This window comes from Nerophis lumbriciformis, linkage group LG07 (assembly GCF_033978685.3).
Source record: "Nerophis lumbriciformis linkage group LG07, RoL_Nlum_v2.1, whole genome shotgun sequence".
In the NCBI taxonomy this organism is placed as follows: Eukaryota; Metazoa; Chordata; class Actinopteri; order Syngnathiformes; family Syngnathidae; genus Nerophis; species Nerophis lumbriciformis.
In genome coordinates, this window is record NC_084554.2 from 22,614,015 (window position 1) to 22,633,040 (window position 19,026).

The following is a 19,026-nucleotide window of genomic DNA, read 5'->3' on the forward strand; positions in this document are numbered from 1 at the left end:
ACAGCTGAGTAGCCAATTGTCCAATTGCTTTCGGTCCCTTAAAAAGTGGAAGGCACATATAAAATGTGTTGTAATTCATACACCGTTCACCTGATTTGGATGTAAATACCCTCAAATTAAAGCTCAAAGTCTGCACTTAAAGCATATATTGATTGTTTCATTTCAAATCCATTGTGGTGTTATACAGAGCTGGAATACTGAAAATTGTGTCAATGTCCAAATATTTATGGACCTAACTGTATATACACATACTGTACATTAGGGTTGTACCGTATACCAGTACTAATAAAATACTGCGATAATAATTGGTTGAAATCGGGACTATACTGCCTTTGAAAAGTACCGATATCGTTCTTCAATCTGAATGAATGATGTGTCAAAACACACACAAAGTGCATACAAGCAATAACATCTTGGAGAGGAGGAATGTCAAAAGACGAGAATTCTACTGGTTAATAAAGAGGGTGCGTGAAGCGCTATACGGAGGTATTTGGGGTTCAAAATCAACGATAAAAGTGACGCTTTAAACAAGGAAGCACCGCGATTCAAGTGTTGCTTTAAAACACACCTCGCCAAACATGCCGATTAGTATTACCACCGTTGCTTCAAACGTCGGTAAACATTTAAATAATGAACATTCAGATCTGCACAAGGACTTTAAAGAGTGACAGGTAATAATGTAGTTGTTACACCGGTGCTGCTTTTCTGCTCCGGTGCAGACTGTAGTCTAATAGCACAGGGGGATCCCTTCAGGGTCGATGTTTTCGTCGGGGGCAAGATCGTTCACTTTACCCGTCAATGGGTCTGCTAAGCTCTGCTTTTAGGACAGAAAGACGAGGCCACCAATTTGTGACAATCTGGTTGCTCTACTGTTAGTTTTGCAGGACACAACCAGACCCGTTCATCACTCTACTGTGCAGTGCATGCCTCTCTCTCTATACTCGCCCGCCCGCTCACTCACTCACTCACTGACTTTACTCAGACTCATTGCCATTTTCTTAAACACACACACACATGCAACTCTCACGAGTTAACAGCTCCCCGCTGTAGCTATGTGGACATGCACACAGCTGCTTGGTTTGATGCCAAATATTAGAGTTAAAACTGCACAATTAGCAGTTAACTAATCCAAGTGAAATTACTATTTTGGAACAAATTGCTACAATTTGTGTTTTATCTTGAACAATGTGTGTTTTACCTGCTACATGGTGTATCTGGGTACATATATCCTTAGTTTTGTTTTTAGTACTTACTAATAATTGCATTTTTCTTAAAGCACAGACCAGGAGTGGCAACCATAAATCATGAAGCATTTAATACATGTCAGTAAAGCTTTTTATTATATTCTAACCTAATCATTGATTATGGCAGACTACTCCAGCGCCCCCGCGACCCCAAAGGGAATAAGCGGTAGAAAATGGATGGATATATGTAATATGATACATTTTAATTGTTTAATGCCCTTTAATTTATATTTTAACCTTCTAAAATTGTTCTTTGAGTTCAATAGGAAATATATGTTTATTGTATCATTTTATTGGTATCCGGACAACCCTAATATATAGACACACAGAAGATGGAAGATAATCCCTCTGCCATCTTCCACTAGTTTTTTTTTTAAATACAAGTCGGCAGCTTGAAAATTCCCTCTTCTCTTCTTCAACTCTCTCGTTGTCATTTGGGATGTCTGTTGTGATTTGCCACCCTGGTTCAATGACCCGCCCATGTTGCCTCTGATTGGCCTAATCTCAACCAATCGTGACTTATCCGTGGGAGGGTGCGGGGGAGAACAAGGAACACAACAAATAAGCCGCGTTTGGTCATTTTAACGTGAAATAAATTATATTGATATTACAATATTTTCTTAATTCATATCTTGTTAAAACATTATTTGTGTGTGTGTGTGTGTGTGTGTGTGTGTGTGTGTGTGTGTGTGTGTGTGTGTGTGTGTGTGTGTGTGTGTGTGTGTGTGTGTGTGTGTGTGTGTGTGTATATACATGTATTAGGGCTGGGCGATATATAGAGTTTGTAAGATATATCGATATATTTTTAAACAAGATATGAATTAAGAAAATATAGTTTGGCCACACACACAGTATTGGCGCTAGGAATTTTGAAAATGGGGTCCCAGGGACCCCATTAAGTCATAAAAATGGGGCCCCACAGTAAAAATTTGGGGTCTCACCTTTTTGTAAGCGTTTTGAAAACAAATTATAAATGTATGCATTCTCCTGTTGTATCTCACATTCTATATTGTGTTTTGGAAAAATTTTGTCATAAACGTTAATTAATTAAAAAAATAATACAAAAGAAAACAATTTTTTGCATATGTAAATGTATTCAGTTATTTAGTAAACTTTACCGCTGCCAGTAGTTGTTTCTATATTTGTATTTAATAAGTTGTAGGTGTATTTATTTCAGTATAAAAGTGTAAAATATTTTTTGCTTCTGTCATGAAACGATAATCATGTGCCAGGGCATACATACATTATTTAACGCTTAAATCTCTAGAGTCTACATCAACTTCAGATCTATCCGTCAATACTAAGTTAGTTTTTTTATGTTGTTTTTTTGTTTTTTTTCTGGCCTTTTTGTCATAGAAAACTGTTTTTTTTGTATGGCAAACACACAAAATATGCAAAATCTTGCACAAAAAAATGTTTCAAAAGGAAATATTTGATGTGAAATAATCAGAGCTTTGGATAGGTCAATAATTCATAAAAACATTGATTTTGATTCAGTATCATGTTTCACCTGTAAGCCTTTTTATTCCAGTTTTGTTATGTTTTTGTTTATTTGAATAGTATTTTTAGAATGTGCTGTGGGCCTTAAAACATTAGCTGCGGGCCGCAAATGGCCTACGGGCCACACTTTTGACACCCCTACTATAGATAAACAATTACATCTGATAAGTCTCTCGATAAAAAGCAGAGCCTGACGACGCATGCGCGTTTATCATAACGCACAGTCAGCATCTCTGCTTCAGTAAACAATGGCGTAGATGACGTCACTGTCAGTGATGCGAGCGACACTTGCTAACTTGTCAGTCACTTCTCCAAAAGACTCCTTTTGAACACTCCTCACACATTAACACTTAAAAAGGCACATATTCGCCTCGTTTGTTGACCTACAAAGTATGTTTTTGGGGTTGAGGAGTCTGGTCAGGTGCTGGTTAGCTTGAAGCTAACAGCTAGCCTGTCTCCAGCCTCGAACGACGTCGCTTCAGCGGGAGATAAAAGTGAAGTTTCCATGGACTCATAAAGAAACAACTCATTTACTGGAGACATGGCATAGGGTGAAGTTAAAAAGGTTGACTTTGCACTCACCTTAGTGTTTATCATGAAGTCTTTCTTTTGACAACCCCTCTCGGTAAAGTTGTCCGAGTGCAAACTGAGGCAGTATTTGAAAACTTTCAGCGAATCAAAATTTACGACCAATAAAAACGCAATAAGTGGGGACGGAAATTTGATCAGGCAAATATAAACAAAACAAACCACTGGCGGAAAGCGATAATCAATCAAATATTTTTTTAAAGCAAACCGGGCAGTTAAAAAAAAAATCTGCGCTCAAGGGATGTGCAGGCTTCTGGAATTGTGCATCCTTCCTGATTTTAATGCATAAAAAGACACACAAAGTGCGTTAACACCAACACACTGTATATACATACATATAAACTGTTTTTTATTCATTATATAAACTTGTCAGCTTTTTGTCATTACATGATGCCTCTATTTTTATTTTTATATATATATATATATATATATATATATATATATATATATATATATAAGGGCTGGGCGATATTGGCTTTTATTAATATCTCGATATTTTTAGGCCATATCGCGATATATGATATATATCTCGATATTTTGCCTTAGCCTTGAATGAAGACTTGATGCATATATTAGGGCGCATTAAATTATCATATTATTATTATTTTTCTAAATTGAAAACACTTCCTTGTGGTCTACATAACATGTAATGGTGGTTCTCTGGTCAAAATGTTGCATAGATGTTTATGGGGCCATGTCCTTCGCTATGTAATAAGTTACTGCGGACGTTATCTCCTTGTGTTTGTGACTATGTTTTCCATATGGTATTGATCAGGCTCATTTGTCAGTGCAGGTTGTTTCAGCATTTTTTTGGGTGTGGCACCGGCCGGAGATGTTAACGTGCGGAGTTTCAAGCACTCTTCATTCTCTCGCGGGTGACTTTTTAAATGAAAGAACAAATTAGTAGTGCTGCTACCAATGTTCCCTCTAATTGTTCATGTGTCTGAGCAAACACAAAAACTCCCTGAGCATTCAGTGAACATCACACGTGGCAATACCAGCAGCACACCTGTCTCAAATAAGGCTGAAACGACGCGTCGACGTAGTCGACGTCATCGGTTACGTAAATACGTCGACGCCGTTTTTGTGCGTCGGCGCGTCGCATATTTACGTCACACTACTTTACTGTCATGGCGGAGCGCAAAGCAGACGATGCGAGCGAGGGGAAAAAAGCACGCCAAAAGTCGTCAAAAGTGTGGGAGTATTTCAATAAACGGCCTAATAATGTTGTTGTATGCACACTGTGTCGAGCGGAAATGGCCTATCATAGCAGCACAACGGCTATGAACGAACATTTGAAAAGAAAACCCCCGACAGCGTTCTTGCCATCACCATCAACAAGTCAATCGTCCGCGTGCGTATACGTTGTCATTATTACACAAAAACATGAATGTGTCATTTGTATCTGCGTTGTAAATTCATAAACTAAAGCACCGTTTCGCTCTGAGAGGCGCGTTTGGCGTGCCTGTTCAGTGTTTACAAAGACGCGCTCCTCTTTAACGCTGTGGAGAGGCGGCGGCGGCGAGCGAGCGGCGAGGCGCGCCGGGAGCAACGCCGCAATCGTGCCCAGGTGCGCGATCCGCGCAGTTGGAAGAGAAAAGACTGTGTAAAATTAAAAGATTGTAAACCTGGCAAAGCCGTCTGGCGTTCAGTCTGTCGGTCCTGAAAGAACCTCACGGCACAAGACGTGTCACAAACGCTAACGTTAATTAGTTGTGCAAATACCTTTTACAACATTAACAGTTACATATACTATGTACAAACGAACAATTAACTTTCACTTTAATCATACTATCATTGTTGTGTTATTAAGCAAAATAAGCAATACTTTTACTTTTGTTGAAATGTTTACACTTGTTACAGAATATTTCCGTTTTGCACTTTTTTGTATTGGATGTTTATCTTTATTTTTGCACATTTTAAAGCAAAATAAGCAATACTTTTACTTTTGAAATGCTTATACTATTCCAGAATATTAAGATTTGCACTGGATGTTTACTTTTATATTTGCACATTAAAAAGCAAATAAGCTACTTTTAATTTTGTTAAATGTTAAAAGTTTTAAATGTTTACATTGTTACAGAATATTTTGTCATGTTGTTGTCAATGTTGACTGACTAGTGGCCATACTTTTTTTTTTGTAAATAAAAGCCATGCCTTTTGAAAAAACTGGCCTACATTTATTTTTTCCTCTTCATTTTAAATTAAAAAAAAAATCGGTAAAAGGAAAAATAATCTATAGATTAATCGAAAAAATAATCTATAGATTAACCGATTAATCGAAAAAATAATCTATAGATTAATCGATAGAAAAATAATCGTTAGCTGCAGCCCTAGTCTCAAACCAATCTTTTATAATAACACTCAAATGAGGAGTCATTTTCATGAGATTATTTTGTAATATTAGTGATTTGGCCCACTTGTAATGAAAATAAAATAAATCTTGTTTTTCATAAGCTATGGATTAGTATTGTACAATATGTCTGGGTGGGGGTCCTGCTTAGGAAATCATGTGTACCCCTTTCAGAGATCACATTTAGTTCCCCTTAAACATCCTCATGTTGCACAATGAAATGTAAGCATAGGATGAAGTGTGCATTCCTGTAACTTTTTCTAGTAACAGCATTCCATGATTAATATAAATAAATATTAATAACATTAATAATAAATGACAGTAGAATAAGCACATGTATGACTGAGGAGTCATAGTGTAACTTTGTGTGGTGTTTGAGTTGTCCGACTTTTTGTGTGGCCATAAAACGCACCAGTGGCTTAGTGGTATGCGTGTTGGTGACAGATGACAAGTTGGTTTTGGCCTGGTTTGTACGGCAGAAAATGACTAGTCTTTTAGTCATGTTTTTGGTGTGGTTACGGCCGAATATAAACAGTTTTGCTCAATAAAGTGATCGATATAATTCCTGTCCTCGAAGCATCTCGATAGACGTTACAATAATTGAACGGTGTTGACGAACACCGTTAGGGCCGCTTGTTGTCACTGTCACTCAGAGTTGCATTGCAAAATTATACTGCTGCATACTTTGCATATTACTGTTGTCTGCTGAATATCTTCCCGCTTGAAGCCAAACTACCGCCAGATGATGGACTCTGTGCTGTTTTTTTTGGGCATTAATTGTTCTTCCTCCATTTGTGATCAGTTTTGCACCTTTTCTTGTATTGTCCGCTCCGCTTGTACCACCTGCCTCAGCTAACGTTAGCCATGCTGCTACCTCTCTGCTGGGCGAGGGCGTATGACGCTACACGCGCGACAGTATGTGACGTATGTAAGAAGGTGGGCTTGTTTTACGCCCCTGTGAGAAGGAGAGACTAGAAAGAGTGAGAAAGGCCTGTAGTGTAATGCCCGCAGCTAAAAGCAACTGCGTGAGAAAGTATACTCCAATATCACGATATAATCATTTTTCGCCTTTGACTAAAAAGTCAAGGGCAGTCACGGCATGTTCTTGCCGTCGATGTTGTTTCAATCTTTAGGGCATTACGGCAAGTGACGAGGGCGGTCGCGGCTTTTTCCGCAGTTGCCGTGGTTAAATTCGAGCCCTGGTACAGTAGATAGCGCCAGAAGTGCTGAAAAAACAGCAAAACCGTTTGATTTTGCCATCCGCTATGGAGGCAGCGCTTTTAATGCTTTCGGTCATTACCAGACCTTTTGTTTTCAAGTCTAAGACGAAGAAAATAAATACAGACTCAGCAATTTTTTAATAACCACAGTGTTACTTAGTTCATTTTAATTAAGTTTGATTGAGTGACTTATTGACTATTGGCCCAGTCCTACAATTGTACTATATTTTCTAATGCCTCTGGACATTGTATTTAATGCATTTTAATGTCATTTAAGGCCTTTATTTTTGCAAAATCTGTAGAATGACTTAATGATCTTTTATGCCCCACGGCAACCCTGGTACAACAGACATAACCGATGATGTATTGAATTGATAGTGCAGGCACAATTATACACATACACAAATTTACCTGGTGGGGGACTGAGATTCATTTGTTTCTCCACCTCGTTCTGCAACTCCTTCAGCTTCTCTGCCTCTTCCTCCATCTCTCTCACCCGGGCTTTGATTGCCTCCAGCTCCTAGGAGCAGATACAGAAATGCTAGTGAAGCTCAAACAGGACGCCAAACGTGGAAAATGTTGTTTTAACCTTTTTACAATTATTTATGACAATTCTGGTATAAAGCTAGTAAAGCGGTCACTACAGTATGGTATTTTTCCAGCATTGTCTCACGATCAAACGGGTGGGCTAGCATGATGAGATCAAATTCTGGGGGTAACAATAGCCCAACTAAGATTAACAGACAGTGTAGACACCAAGCATTTGGCTAGACAATTAGGGTTGTGTGTACCATACTTGGTGCACAACACAGATGACACTGTCCCATGTGAATGTGGCCCATCCTGGAAGAGTGGTGCAATGCAGTGGGAGTCATTCCAGTTCCATTTATGGCAATGCTGACCCAGACCGAAACCAAAAATGCACTGATCCACAATACAGTCATTGCAAATGCGTATGCACATGACATGAGATAACAACCACTGCAGTTATTGCATTGAAGGAACAATGTGTATCAAAAATAACGAGAAAGCCCAGACAGATGAATGTAGACCAGACTCCTATATTACCGCAACCTGACTTCATTGTTCAGCCAGCTCGAACAGACGTGTCGCAATGACCCGCCATCAAGCACGTGTTTATATCAAAACTAGCATCACATCCAACCATTTTCTATCCTATCCCAGTTGCACTCGGGCGGAAGGCAGGGTCCACCCTGGACAAGTCGCAAACTCATCGCAGGGCCAACACAGACAACATTCAAACTCACCCACTAGGGACAATTTTGTGTTGCCAATCAACAAATTCCCAGGTGCATGTTTTTGGGAGGAAGCTGTGGTACCCGGAGAGAACCCCGCAGTCGCAAAAACATTTCAAAACGGTGCAAACAAAATAACAGGCAACGGCCAACACCACCCTAGCTACTCATGATCCTGAATGTCAGTGGTCACACGCATTTTCAACAGTGACAAACCACATTGTATCGTGTCACGTGATTAAAAGGGTGTACATCCAGGAGGTAGCATTGTATCGCGGTGTAGCAAGTTGTGCTAGCATTAACCGGCTATCGCTATTCAGCTACACTTCTGCGAAATGCCGCAGCGAGTATGATGCCGAATGCAGACATGGGAGCAAAAACCTATCATTACCGTTAATAAGGCGGCTTCTCAATGAAGGGGCGGCGCGGTTGTGTTTAGAAGCTGCAGCCTACCCTACCGTTGCCCCTACGGTCTCATGAGTCCCATTTCTTGCATTTTTTTAGACGATTTGAGAGGCTCGGTCTCGCACCCTGGCGCAGAAACTAGCGCCAAGATGGCGGCCGATATCGCGCATGTCACCACCAAATTACACTGCACTGCACGAACCGTAATGGCGGTTAATACACATAGTAGCCACATACATGTGAGTCAATCTTAAAACGCAGATATGTGCTAATAATGTTTTAATAAACTGAAGTACAGTCTGTCGACATTTGTTCATACAACACGGCTGTAACAATAGCCTTCACTTACCGGGTCTTCTATTGCAGCTTCCCCCTCTTCTAAACCCGGTTCCTCGTCACCGACAACCGTGTCTTCCAGCTCTGGGTGTCCGGGGTCAGAATCCAATAGAGATTCTTCCGCTAGTCCATTGCCGAACTCCGCCATCGTCCCGTTCCGAGTGTAACAACGCACCTCGTGGCCAACGTAACGTAGCAGGCCCCTACTCACACAAGGGGGAGTGAGTGGGACGTTCAAGAGGGGGTGCGGCGGAAAACGCCGTTTGCTAAAGTTAAAACAGAAAATAAAATACTAGCTAAGGTATAGCCACTTTTGAAATAGCGTACAATGTTAAATTGACATTTGAGTCACAGCCCTGAGAGTCTTGTTCAATTATTTAACTCAGTTTAAAAAAGAAGGCGAAGACACGACATCGGCGGCGGCGTCGTCGCCTATTTTCAGAAATGGAGGCCGAGGGCGGAGCAAATGTGCCACTGCGGACGTATGCGTCAACCCCATTCGCTATTGGGCAATACGGGCCCTCCCATTTATTCCTGCTCACATTCATATTGGTTTAGGGACTAGCCTTTTCCGGGTGCCAAATCAAATGCCTGATTTTAATTGGATTAAAGATCCGCGGAACACTACAGAGGTAACCCACAAATTAACCCGACGAGTTCAAAGTGAAAATGTCATTATTTTCAATAAGTTAAATAAAACATATTTTACCGAATATAACTTACCTTCGTTGGATGGCTAAAGTTAGTCTCCTGAGAACATACCCGTTTTTTTGTGGGTTTTTTATACTATGTAAACTAAACGCTTTCATGTTGTGACGTATTTTAATAGAGCCCTCAGTCGGAATGCTTTTAAATACTGTTTTTATAGTTTATACAATAACCTTACCTTTAAGTCAGCCACATTTTGTAGCAAAATGTACCATATATTGATTGATAAACAAATAAAAGCGACATATGGTGCAAACAATTTGTAAAGTATACTTTTCTGGAATAATACGGAATTTCTTGAGGGTCCAAACTGTCAGGCAACGTGATCCGTTAAAAAAAAACAGGTAGCCACAGCGCTATCTTATATAATTTATCTTCGCAATCAAACAACGACAAATCCCACAATGCACTGTGGAATTTTTTTTCAGAATTATGAATACTGAACTTTATTTTTTTCTTAAATTTTTAAACAACTAGTGGATCTTTCCATACGTCTTACAATTTAACCACCATGGTTTTGTTTCTCGATGTATTTTACTTTCGTTGCTGCATGGAGAACTAGCGCATTTGGCGGGGCAGTTGGTTGCATCAGCTCTGTGCTCTTTGAATGTCCTTTGTTTTCGTACCAAGATGGCGCCACAAATGGCTCACCCACTGTACTCTCGTAGTTGTCGCCTTTTTCTTTGATTCTTGCATTAAACAGATAGTCTACCAAGTCACATTAATTGTGTGTTGAATGTACTTGGCCAATAAATTTGACTTTGGTGAGATATTAGGCATGCATCTTTTAAAATTGAACTGATCTTGGCGCTAATTACCACAGTCATAATTGGAATAGCATAGTGATTCTCAAACTGTGGTACACACGGGCTCTATCTAGTGGCATGCCAAAGAATCACTTGATCAAAATAAAAATACTGTGTTTAATTTGTCTATATTAAACAGTGTTACTTTTCAAACTTAACATTGGTGGTCCTTGGAGAGCCAAGTGTTTTTCTTAGGTGGTACTTCGTGGGAAAAAAGTTTGAGAACCATTGGAATAACAGGTCAAATGGTCATAAATTAAAGAATGTGACAAGTCGCCACATTACACTGCAAATGTAGTGGATTGTCCGAAGCTTAAACAGCAACAAAAGTGAGTTTAGTACAAAAGGTTTATTTACCCATAGTCAAAAAGTACAAAGTTGGATTGAGTTGCCCGTGCAGACAGACAAACGTCCTCTGGAGGACACAAGAATCAAGCAATCACACATAGCCCTTGTCTCTTGGCCATTTTATCTGTTTCCTTCCTGCGTCAAGGTCCTGTTGTTTTCGACCTGTTTGTTCTGCAACATCCTTGAATCTCTTAGTCATGATAGACAATCAAAACATTTTGTAGAATGGTCAGAGCGACTCCATATTCATCTTTTACCTACATCTGGTCCTCCAATGGTTTAGAATAGAAAAGAATGAAACGAGCAGACATTCTTGACAGACACGAAATATAGTTCAAAAGTCAGAAATTCCACTACATACCCCTCTTCCAGGGTTCTAGAACCCTGGCCCATACCGATTTCTGACGTAGGCCACTTACTTAAAATATCTACTACAGATAGAGGCAAAAACCTCAATGTTTTTATACGAGGCGAAATTCCTCTATGACCCCTTAACGGAGCGATTGCTGTTACCAGCCTGCAGTAAAACCATATCACAGAACACAATTAGTGGCCTACCCTTTGATTTAGTAAAGGAATAACAGAATACTTTGATCATGAACATCATTGAACATAATTAGATGCATATATATATATATATACTTATTCAGATGTATTTCACATTAATGATCAATCAACCAAAATCTGTGGTGCAGCAGGCTGGTGGCCTGCCGACACCTCGTTGGGCTTTTGGCTGCCTTGGTGAAGAAGGAGATCCACTCAAACAGTCTGTCTCTGTCTCTCCTTGGGGTGTGGCTCAGTCCATTGGGCAGACTGTGCAATGGCATGTGCGCGCTGGCCGCTCTGGGGAAAGCTGAAGTAGAGTTGGGGCTGTTGGGGCTTTGGTCCACGCCCTCGGCTTGCTTCAAGGCCTCCTCGCCGCTTCGGCACTCCCGACCCCTCCTTCCACAGCTGCTGGAGGTCCGACGGACACATCGTGGCTGGCAACCTTGGTCGTTCTCGTCATCGCTGGCAAGGTGTTGTCTCTCCTCTCGGTTCCTTCCAGTCAGGTATCGGGTGCTGGTCTGGGATCCGATTTTGACCCTTCCCCTCTCGGCGGGTGGAAGGGAATCTGGAGTGGCGGCTGTCATCCTCGAATCTGCACAGAGGAACTGGCACACAAATTCTGCATTTTGTAAACATACCATTTTGGTCTCATGGTCTTTCCGCCTTCCTAGGAAGCTGCTGGTCCTGGGAAGGGCTGATCTGTATGCAGTTCATAGGGTGAAAAATTCAAAGGCCGTAAAAACAGTTTTATTCAGGGACATTCGAATGATCATTAACGCTAATGGCAACATTCAATTTGGTCTGTGCACAGATTTTAGCCAATTTGTTTTGATTTTCTGGTTCCTCCTTTCAACCTTACCTTGTGACTGAGGATGATAACCTGCTTTCTTAAAATGGGTGCCGTTGTTTGACCTAATCTTTTTGGGGAAACCATGTCAGGATATTAGATCATTCACAAAACATTTAATTACTGAATTGGCATCCTCCTTTGAGGTTGGGGTTGCTTCCGCCAACCACACTGTAATTGTCAACCTAAATCATTACGTACCTTTATCCTTGTACCGGATTGATCATATCAATTAAATAAAAACCTCGACACGCTCAAACTTGACACAATCAAAACTCACCTCCCCCCTCTGTCCCTGAAAAAGGGACAGTGTTAGTTTTAGTAATAGTAATAGTAGTAGTAGTGGTAGTAGTAGTACTTTCAGAAACATCCAAGAAAAAGAAAAGGCAGCTGATAGTCAAGCGCAGCAAGAACAGAGGCGGAGGACAGGTCATGTTTGAGGTCAATGTTTGCTTTTGCAATAGTAATTTGATATTTTACAACACCTAGTGAATTATTGTGGCCTCAATAATTCACGACATAGTTTATTTAGTCTATATATAATAGGACAATGCACAGAAACGTTAAGTTCAAAGACAGATATGTTCTGTACCAGATATTATATCTAAATAGCTACTTTCCATCTTCACTCCCTGGCTACCTGAATTAAAGGGATACAAAAATCATGCAATAAAATTATGACACTAATTAATCATAATAAATAATATATAAACATTCATAATAATTAATAATTAATCAATAAATAATCATACTATAGCATGTAATCAAATTAAGAAAAGTCATAAAATGCCCCTTCATCCACACCTACTTAATATACAATACAACCACACCTTATTTACATCATCACACAAAGACAATACATGCTCTTGTTCACATCTGTCATCATTTTTTTTAAAACAACCATGATTTTAACAGCCATACCTCACAATTTACAACAAAAATGCTCTCATGGATTAATAAAATACACATTAAGTTGATGTGTCAACATAATGCCCCTCTTAGTGACCGTGTGAGCAGCTTTGATTGCTCCAAAGCCACTTTTTAACTCCAAATTTTCTATTCCTTTGGATATAACGGGGAGAAGGCTAATTGGTCTGTACTTGTTGATGTCTTGTTTATTTCCTGCTTTATGGATTTGGATGATAGTAGCAGTTTTCAACGTGGTAGGGAAAGTGTTTTCTGTTATTGATTTATTTAACAATGTTGTTATAGGAGCAGTAAGACTATCTTTATACATTTTTAGGAAGAAAATGTCCAGATCGTATATATCTCTAGATCGTGATTTTGTTTACCTTTGTTTCATTTGTTAATTCTAAAATTAGTCCATCCTGAATAAATGGCAATTATTTGCACTGATTATGAGGGACTTTTTATTCAGGGTTTGTACAGACTGGATGAAATGTTCATTAAAATTATTACTTATGTCCAGACTGTCTGTGATAGTAGCGCCATTGATGTTTAATGTTATAGTGTAGTTGTTTCTTGTTTGCTCTCTTCCCGTAAGTTTGTAAATGGTTTTCCATAACTGTCTAATGTTCCCATTTGCAGCTTTGATTAATTCTAAGTGAAAGTCAGCCTTAGACTTCCGCATAAGCATTGTAACTTTGTTCCTCAAAACTTTTAAAATCATACGATCTGTATTTAGACCTGTTTTAATTGCTCTTATGAGAGCTGAGTCCCGATTTTTCATTAGAATCCAAATTGTTTCATCAGTTGAAGGTATTTTTTTATTTTAGCACTTTTCTTTCTGGGTTTTGTATTAGTGTATTTACAGATGATCTCTTTGATTTTTGTCATCCAAATGTAATTCTAGTAGGGCTGCTTATCATTTAGATAAGTATAGTAGAAGCCGTTTATAATATCCTTAAGTTTCTTTCTACGCGACTTATTTACCAATCAAGATTAACGTCCCCCATGACGTTCAATTCTTTCATACTGTGCTGTTTGAGGATGTCTGAAAATGAATCGAGAAAAATGTCTTTAGCTGTGGTCGGTCGGTATGCTACAATTACCTTGAAATACATTTCTGAGGAAATGTGATTTTAATTCCAACACACTCAAGATGATCTACTGGGAGTGTTATCTGTTCACTTTTAATGTTTTCCCTTTCATAAATCATAACTCCTCCCCCCTCAGTCACTTGATCTGTTTCTTCTGTAATCTTGTATCCCGGGACATTAATTAGAACAAAATGGTGTTGCAGGTTTTAACCATGTCTTCGAGAGACAAAGGTACCCCAGATTAGAGTCCGACAGTAACTGCTGGATTTGTTCAGTATGGTTCCTGTTGTAGAAAGTTTAATGATGCGGACACATTTGTTACCGAATACTTTCTACAGACTTCTGTCTCTAAAACGACTTCGTGTATAAGCAACTATAATTAATTGATTTGCTTAAATGCGTTGTTTTGGCTCAGCTGTTGTGTAGCGCTAGCTCCTTGTAGCCTACAGTACGAGTGTCCAAATTGCAGCCTATAGCTATGTTTTTAACAGACAACCGAAACAATTGAAAATGTGGTATTTGCGTATCGGTCCAATCAGCGTCAACTACACCCTGTTTTAATCATTCGACCTAAGTCTTTGGTTTCGTAGGCGGGACAGAAGACAAGGGAACAATGTTGGACAGCAATTGACCATCTTATATCATTCTAACTGTTGTAAGGATAGTTCACATGAGCGGCCATACCTTGAGTTCCACCATATATAGGGGTCAAAAGGCTCCTATCATGAGTTGTCTAATTGGTGATCATACATTTTGGCGGGTCGGGTGGCGGCACACACGGACGCACCTCAGTCAGCCAGGGCTTTCACCGATAGGACAGTTGGAGCAGTCCCCGTCCTCCATTCTTTCCTGGGAGGCGTACCCAGTAGCTGTCAGCTGATGTCGTGTTGTCGGGCAACATCAGGAAGTGCCTTCTTTGCGGTATTGAATGTCAGGGCATAGTTCCTAAAGCAGGTCATTACAAGGTGTGTGCAGGTTGACCACAAAGGGATGCTTCAATGATTGTGTGGCACCATTGTCAATCATGAACTGATAACATTGTCCGTTGACACTTATGTCCAGCAGGGGTCTGTTTGTATCTCCTGCTGTTCGTCCTGCTGTGGGCGTCCTCTGTCACACCTGTATGATGTTCTGGCTGCAAATTTGGAGCTTGTCTTGTTTTGTTTTGTCTTGTTTTGTTTGTTGTCTGCCCGCGCGACCCGACCTCGGATAAGTGGAAGAAGATGGATGGATGGACCGCATTGTTAGCTACCACTCGTTTAGCATACAAGAAGCGACATTCACTTGCATGTAGCAAAGCTCTCTCACTCATTACTCAAATGTTGAGTGGTTGGGAAAGTCCCCATTTGTTACCTGATTTGTCATCCTGGAGCAGATCCCATATAAAGCCACCATAAGTTGAAACCGTGGGTTTCAGGCCCACGCTGGTGCCAATTTGAGAGTCCCTCGACTGTACACGACAATATCGGATATGCTTTCAGGTGTAAACAGTGATGGGCAGTAGCAAGCGACATGTAGCTAAGCTAAGTAGCTTAACTACATTTCCCAGTGAAGTAGCGGTAGCTTGGCCACATTTTTGACGAGTAGTTTTTCCTGTAGCTTAACTACTTTTAGACCCATGTAGCTTACATCAAAGCTACAAAGAGAAAATAGACTGTGAATCCAGTAAAAAAAAAAATGTGGAGAAAATACAATGACCTGAATAAACGAGAACATTCATACGGACAAAAACTATGATTGGCTATGGTTAGGGCGAAACATTGCGGATTGACCAGAGGCAAGATAAGGCAGGTCATCGAAACTAGTAAGTCACGTACAAATGTCACATGACGAGGGAGTCAAAAGAGTCCCTTCAAACTGACATCCATCCATCTTCAACCGCTTATCCGGATTCGGGTCGCGGGGACAACAGCTCCAGCAGAGACCCCCCAGACTTCCCTCTCCAGAGCAACATTAGCGACTTCCTCCTGGGGAATCCCGAAGCGTTCCCAGGCCAGAGAGATGTAATCCCCCCATCTGGTCCTTGGCCTGCCGCGGGGTCTCCTCCCAGTGGGACGTGCAACGAGGACCTCCCTAGGGAGACGCTCGTGAGGCATCCACACGAGATGCCCGAACCACCTAAGCTGGCTCCTTTCCAAGCGAAGAAGCAGCGGCTCTACTCCGAGTCTCTCTCGGGTGACTGAACTTCTCACCCTATCTCTAAGGGAGATGCCAGCCACCCTTCTGAGGAAACTAATTTCGGCCGCTTGTATCCACAATCTTATTCTTTCGGTCATGACCCACACTTCATGACCATAGGTGAGAGTCGGAATGTAGATAGCTCAGTAGACCGAGAGCTTTGCCTTCTGGCTCAGCTCTCGTTTCGTCACAACAGTGCGGCAGAGAGACTGCAATACTGCCCCAGCTGCTCCGATTCTCCGGCTGATTTCCTTCTACATCTTTCCCTCACTCGTGAACAAGACCCCAAGATACTTAAACTCCTCCACCTGGGACAGAGTCTCGTCCTCTACCTGGACTGTACAATCCATCGGTTTCCTGCTGAGAACCATGGTCTCAGATTTGGAGATGCTGATCCTCATTCCAGCCGCTGAACACTCGGCTGCGAACCGATCCAGTGAGAGCTGAAGGTCACGAACCGAAGGTGTCATCAGGACCACATCATCTGCAAACAGCAGTGACGCAACCTTTAGCCCCCCCGAGACGTATACCCTCTCCGCCATGGCCACGACTCTGCCTAGAAATCCTGTCCATGAAAATCACAAACAGGATAGGTGACAGAGCGCAGTCCTGACGGAGACCAACCCCCACTGGAAACGGATCCGACTTACATCCAAGCACCCGGACACAACTCTCGCTTTGGTTATACAGAGATTGGATGGCCCTCAGCACGGTTCCCCTCACTCCGTACTCCCTCAGCACCTTCCACAAGATCTCCCGGGGAACCCGGTCATACGCCTTCTCCAAATCCACGAAGCACATGTAGACTGGATAGGCATACTCCCAGGCCTTCTCCAGGATTCCCGCAAGCGTAAAGAGCTGGTCAGTTGTTCCACGACCAGGACGGAATCCACATTGCTCCTCTTGAATCTGAGGTTCGACTATCGGCCGGACCCTCCTTTCCAGTACCTTGGCGTAAACTTTCCCAGGGAGGCTGAGTAGTGTGATACCCCTGTAATTAGCACACACCCTCTGGTCCCCCTTTTTGAAAAGGGGAACCACCACCCCAGTCTGCCACTCCCTCGGCACTGTCCCAGACTTCCACACAATGTTGAAAAGGCGTATCAACCAAGACAGCCCATCAACACCCAGAGCCTTCAGCATTTCTGGACGGATCTCGTCAACTCCCGGAGCTTTGCCACTGTGGAGTTGTCTAACTACCTCAGTGACTTCACTCCGAGAGATCGACGTCGGTCCCCCATCATCCTCAGGCTCTGCTCCTATCAGGGAGGGTGTGTCTGATGTAATTAGGTTAAGGAGTTCCTTAAAGTGCTCTTTCCATCGCCCTACAACTTCCTCACTTGAAGTCAGCAAAGTCCCATCCTTGCCGTACACAGCTTGGATGGTTCCCTGCTTCCCCCTCCTGAGGTGCCGTAAGGTTTTCCAGAACAGCTTTGGTGCCGCCCGATAGTCCTTCTCCATGGATTCCCCGAACTGCTCCCACACCCTCTGCTTAGCCTCGTCCACAGCCCTTCGGGCCTGTCGGTACCTTGTAACTGCCTCCGGAGTCCCCTGGGATAACAAACCCCGGTAGGACTCCTTCAGTCGGACGGCTTCCCTGACCACCAGGGTGTTCGAGGGTTACCGCCCCTTGAGGCACTTAAGACCTTCTGGCCACAACACGCAGCTGCAGCTTTAGCAATAGAGGCTTTGAACATTGCCCATTCCTGTTCAATGTCCCCAAACTCCACAGGGATGGCAGAGACGTACCGCCGGAGGTGGGAGTTGAAATCCTTCCGGACAGAGGACTCCTCCAAACATTCCCAGTTCACCCGCACTACACACTTGGGTTTGCCAGGTCTGTCCAGAGGTTTTCCCCGCCATCTGACCCAACTCACCACCAGATGGTGATCAGTTGACAGTTCAGCCCCTCTCTTCACCCGAGTGTCCAAAACATACGGCGTCAGATCAGCTGATACGATTACAAAATCGATCATTGATCTTTGGCCTAGGGTTCTCTAGTACCAGGTACACCTATGAGCATCCTTATGCTTGAACAAACTGATCACTCAAAACAAAATAAAAATACTTGAAAACGGCAGAAGGATTTTCTCTCCCGCAGATAAGGTTACCTTTTGTGATGACGTGCAAGACACCCAAAATAGCCCGCGTCCTTGGCCATATTTAGAAACATGTACGCATTTAGAGAAAATAACCCAAAACCTAGTTTTTAGTTTACTCCGTGAATCAAAATCATAACGGCTCTTCATCTAAGACATCCATCACAAATTTAGGTCATCTAAGACATCCAACACAAATTTAGGAACACAAGATGAGTTCATGAAGTTCTACTGCATTTAACCATTACTTACTGTTGCCAAACACGTAAGTATTTTGTCAATAGATGAGTTTTTCCTCTTGTAGATAGAGAAAATAAGGGTGGTCCAAAGAAAGGGTATACTAAATAAATACAGTGAAGTGCGAGAGTGTAACTTAGCTTACATTTTCCAAGTAGCTTGCCCATCACTGGGTATAAAAGGCATCATGCTGGATCCTTCATACATTACACAAGATGTAATGAAGTGCAGGTAGGCTATACTCGTAACAGCATAAGTTTAAAGTCTTCAATAGTGGAGCCAGTCACGTTACCGTAACATGAGTGCTAAAACCCCACCCTGTGTAGCTTAGTTACATGCTTACCAGTAGCTCTGG

The 19,026-nt window shown here is 41.7% G+C and overlaps 1 protein-coding gene across 3 annotated transcripts in view; it reads right to left on the reverse strand.

Annotated features, from left to right (window-relative positions):
- Positions 1 to 9,371, reverse strand: part of pabpn1 (poly(A) binding protein, nuclear 1) — a 58,846-nt gene extending 49,475 nt beyond the window's left edge. Inside the window, exons 1-2 of one of the 3 annotated variants that reach the window (XM_061965644.2) lie at positions 8,916 to 9,371; positions 7,317 to 7,425 (exon numbers count right to left, since the gene is read on the reverse strand). In XM_061965644.2, the coding sequence (XP_061821628.1) occupies positions 7,317 to 7,425; positions 8,916 to 9,050 (244 nt within the window). In that variant the 5' untranslated portion in view covers positions 9,051 to 9,371. Of the gene's footprint in view, positions 1 to 7,316; positions 7,426 to 8,552; positions 8,708 to 8,915 lie in introns of those variants that run through there. The other 2 variants (XM_061965647.1, XM_061965645.2) reach the window with 2 other exon arrangements.
- Positions 9,372 to 19,026: the final 9,655 nt, after the last annotated feature.